General features: G+C 32.3%; 1 protein-coding gene across 1 annotated transcript in view; it reads right to left on the bottom strand.

Annotated features, from left to right (window-relative positions):
• LOC112024233 (cysteine-rich receptor-like protein kinase 43) overlaps nt 1–3,557 on the bottom strand; it is an 8,529-nt gene extending 4,972 nt beyond the window's left edge. Inside the window, 3 exon segments of the mRNA XM_024056874.2 lie at nt 1,990–2,200; nt 2,977–3,116; nt 3,211–3,557. Of these exon segments, the coding sequence (XP_023912642.2) occupies nt 1,990–2,200; nt 2,977–3,116; nt 3,211–3,280 (421 nt within the window). The 5' untranslated portion in view covers nt 3,281–3,557.
• Nucleotides 3,558–4,319: the final 762 nt, after the last annotated feature.

Consider the following 4,319-nt stretch of genomic DNA (forward strand, 5'->3'; position numbering starts at 1 on the left):
AAAGGAAAAAAAAAGGCCCCCCCCCCCCCCCCCCCCCAACGCACACACCAAAAAAAATCTAAAAGGTGTAAACAAGAAAAATGAAGATATTGACTAATCATCCTTTTTTTTTAAAAGAATTAAAGGATTTTGACAACCATAAATAAAAAGGGGGCATAGGAAAGCTATAACAGAGCTTCAATAACTAAGACAACTCCATACATACTACTTGAACCTATACAAGTTAGCTTGCTCATCAACTCTAATGATTTTTGCTCTATGAATACAACCATTGTTTCATGACGAAATATCTTTTCCATCAATAAAATCATATACCCCACATTTTACACTTTTGCAATTATTCATAATCATCACAATATAATAAATTCCTTTATGGCTTGTTTGGATAAAAGTAAATGGAAAGAAGGATTTGGATTTCAATCTTTAGTTTAACTGACTTGAATAAAGTATGAAATGATTCATTTTTTCCTATTGATGAAATTTATGAAGGGGTTTGTGCTTTATTTATATGTGAATTTGAATGATTAGGTGCAAGATATTATTTCAAATTCATAATATCACAAGTGTCTTTTTTTTCTTTTTCTTTTTTTCTTTTTTTTTTAATATTTAAAGCTAACATTATCATCTGTTGTTAAATTTAAATCAATTAATTTACAATAGCAATTATTCTTCAATTCCTTTGATTTTAAATCCTTAACTCCCAGCGCAGCCGTAAAGAAAACACAATCATTGATGCATAAACCTGTTAAAAATGTTTAAATCATAAAATATTAAGCTAAAGACATCACAACTAACAGGCGTTTTAAAGAAAGTACGGCTATTGGTCTCCAAAATGTTGATGCATAAACCTATTAAAAAAATTTAAATAACCAAAGATTAAGCTGAAGACATCCTATGTAAGTATTTAATGACTACTACGTGAACCAAAAATATCAGATAAAGCTAATGCAATGCTTTTGTAGAATTGTAAGTGACAAGTGGTATTGCAGAATTGAATATTGGGAAAAACTATTGGTAAAAAAGAAGAAGAAGAAGAAGAAAAACATTACAAGATTATTTCTGACACCAAAATGCCATACATGTATCAGTGGATGTTTTTGTTTATAATATCTTTGCACATACATTTCATTTTGGGTTCTAACTTCTAATGAAAGGCTCTCATGATATTCCCCAACAGAGGTCTACGACATTCTGAGCATGTATTTATATGAGCTAGCATCTAAAGTTTGTGGCATCAGAAGCCACTTGTTGCCAGATGGCAAATGTGAAATTCCATACTTAGCGTCATACTCTGATCCAACTTAGAACATGCCTTCATAAAGATGTAGGGTAAAAAAGATTTGAGGTTATTTCTGCAAATGTCTAATATCATTTCCATTTAATTAAAGAGGTCGTTAAACTATTTCTTCTAGACTTCAAAAGTTATAATGAAATTTCTTTTGAAGGGTGAGCATCTTTCATGACTGTTGTTGTTTCTGATTGCTCATACAACATGGCTGACCAGAACAAATTGGAATAAGAATTGAAATGACCTGAGTTGGGTTTTAAGAGAATTGGGCATTTGTTTTATTTTAGACCATTTTAATATGGATTAGATTTATAAGAAATCTGCCCAAATTATTCAGCCAATACTCTTGTGACTTGCATAAAGAAATTGGTGATTTTATTGCAAACTCTGCAGCTGTGATTCTGACTAATATAGTGCAAGCTATAAATAGCAAAGACTAAAACAAAGAAAAAAAAATTGAGATGTAAATTATGCATAACTAGCAAAGATGCTCAAAATATTTTCATTTCGTTACTACACTAATACTATAGCAGTTGTATTACTATAAACTTGGAACCTAAATATACGGCAATTTTCTTTGTGTTTCATTCAATTGCTAAATAGTAAATTCCAATATATTAGTAAATGAGAGTAAGAGGGGGTTGGGGGAGGGGGGAGGAATGTTAAGACAGAAAAGCAGTAAAGAGTAACAGAGAACTTACTAAATAGAAGCTTGTCAAGGCTCTCATGAGCAACATACTCATAAACAAGTAGCTTCTCCATCCCATGGACACAATACCCCAACAAATTCACAACATTTCGATGCTGGACACGTGCCAACAACTTAGCCTCATTCATGAACTCTTTCTTCCCTTGGTTCGAGCTGTGTGAGAGCTTCTTCACTGCAATCTCTCTCCCATCCTCCAACTTCCCCTGAAGACAAAAATGTGCCAGAACTTAGAAGAAATTTCAATGCCCTTTTAGGTTACCAAGGTCCAAGATACCAATTAAACTCTCTCCCTTAGGGAGTAAAGACTAGCCAACACATTCAAGCTAGGTGAATCATTATCATCTGGAATGCAAACATGTATTCACCGGTGAAGTCAAAACAAATGCTGGAGCAAATTTAAGAACTTAAGTTATAGAAACACTTTAGTGAGGTTAGTGACTTCAAATTTATATGCAATAATATATAGATGAACATGTTATTAGTGATTGCATTTTCTCTTCTAAATTGTTGGTATGATCTTTCTGTTACCTTTATTAATAAGTAAAAATCTCATTCTTCCATAGCTTTAGTAACAAGAAAAAAGAAAAAGAAAAAGAAAAAGAGAAACATAAAGTTGATTAAGTCCTACAAATTATTAATTCGAGTAGCAACCAACTCAATATAATGCGAAGAGATTATAGAAAATATGGCATTTTCGTCATTTTCAATTCTTTTTACATTTCAAAACGTAAAAAACAATACTAAAGTCAGAAACTAAAAAAAAAGAAAAACAACCTTGACGGCTGAAGCATTTTCTGACATATATGAAATTACTTTTCATATATAAATGTTTCCAATAAGAAAAACATTAAGAGAAAAAGAAAATTAGTACCAGGCCAAACAACCCCAGCAAGAATAGTAAATCTACTACTTTCTCAGAAACCAAACAAAGTTTTAAACTTTCTGGGAAACCCAATTGAGAGAGGAATCTTAATCTTACCTTGAAAACAGGTCCAAAGCCACCTTCACCGAGCTTGTGAGTCACGTGAAAATCTTTAGTAGCAGCAACTAAGGTCTCAAAGGGAAATAGCTTCTGTTCTTGTTGAGCTATCTTCTCCAAGTCTTCTTCATTGCTTGCCTCTAATCAAACCCCAAAAAAAAAAAACATCATGGTCAGCAACAATCACAAAACAATAAGCAAAAAACAAAATACGAAATGGGTTTTGCTTGTTACCTTTGCTTGAACCGAATTTGAAATGCTTAAACATATTTTGAACGAAATTTTTCGACTTGTTCTTGTTCATGATTTTCTCTGGCTCCCAAAACTAGGCCATGAAAAAAGAAGAAGACTTTTCTTCTTCTTTTATTTATTTATTTTTTATACTATTTTTCGCTATATATAGAATTTTGTTTTCTCGGTGGAATTGATTTCTGGGATTTCGAGAATTCGTAGGAAACGTTGTCCTGAGTGAAAGAGAGGTGGAAGATAATAGCGAAAGTTTTTATATTTTTGATGATAGCCAATTATATTTTTTTTTTTCTCTGAGTTTCTGTGTGTTGTTTTTTTTTTTTTTTTTTGTGTATTTGTATTTGTATGAGAACAGAGAGACGAGTATCATTTAAAGTCTGAACAAACCAAAACGAAATGGGGAGCGTGTTGACCTGAGGACCGGCCCTTCTTGACTTGTTGGCAGGAGCCAATATTGTACGAATATGATTATGAACTACTACCTTTCTTTTTTTCTTTACTTGTGTAGATATTAAAGAAAAATTAAATGTCAAATCAAACTGTTAAGCAACCTTTGTAATTTTTCAATAATATGCCAACTAACCCTCAGACCAATTGCGTTTTCTAATTAAAGAAAAATCATTTTTAATCGTACTAGAATTAACGACTACTAGTTCACTTAGCTTAATTAAGAAAGTAAATTATCATTGAGCAAATAAGTGAATTAAAATACTTTTGATGTAGATGATGATTAAACTCTAGATCTCTTTATTCAACCATCAGATATTTTGGTGTAAACAAAAATTGAACTTAAGACCTGTTTGGATGTTTAAAAAAGGAGGGGGAGTAGAGTAGAGGGAGGGAGAGTAATCTAATTACCTTGTTTGGAAGTTTTTTAAGGAAGGAGGGGGAGAGATTTGGAGGGGTTTGGCGGGGTTTCAACTCCCTCTAGCCCCCCATTTTTAATTCCCCCAAATTGGAGAGATTTGGAGGGAGAGTAGAGTACATAAACTATTGACCAAGTAAATTACCTAATTTACCCTTATTATATTAACAAAATTACACAAGGGGAATGGCTAATTACTCTCTTCCCCCTTACTAATTTTAAAAACATC

Source organism: Quercus suber, unplaced genomic scaffold (genome assembly GCF_002906115.3).
Source record: "Quercus suber isolate HL8 unplaced genomic scaffold, Cork oak 2.0 scaffold_254, whole genome shotgun sequence".
NCBI classification, from domain to species: Eukaryota; Viridiplantae; Streptophyta; class Magnoliopsida; order Fagales; family Fagaceae; genus Quercus; species Quercus suber.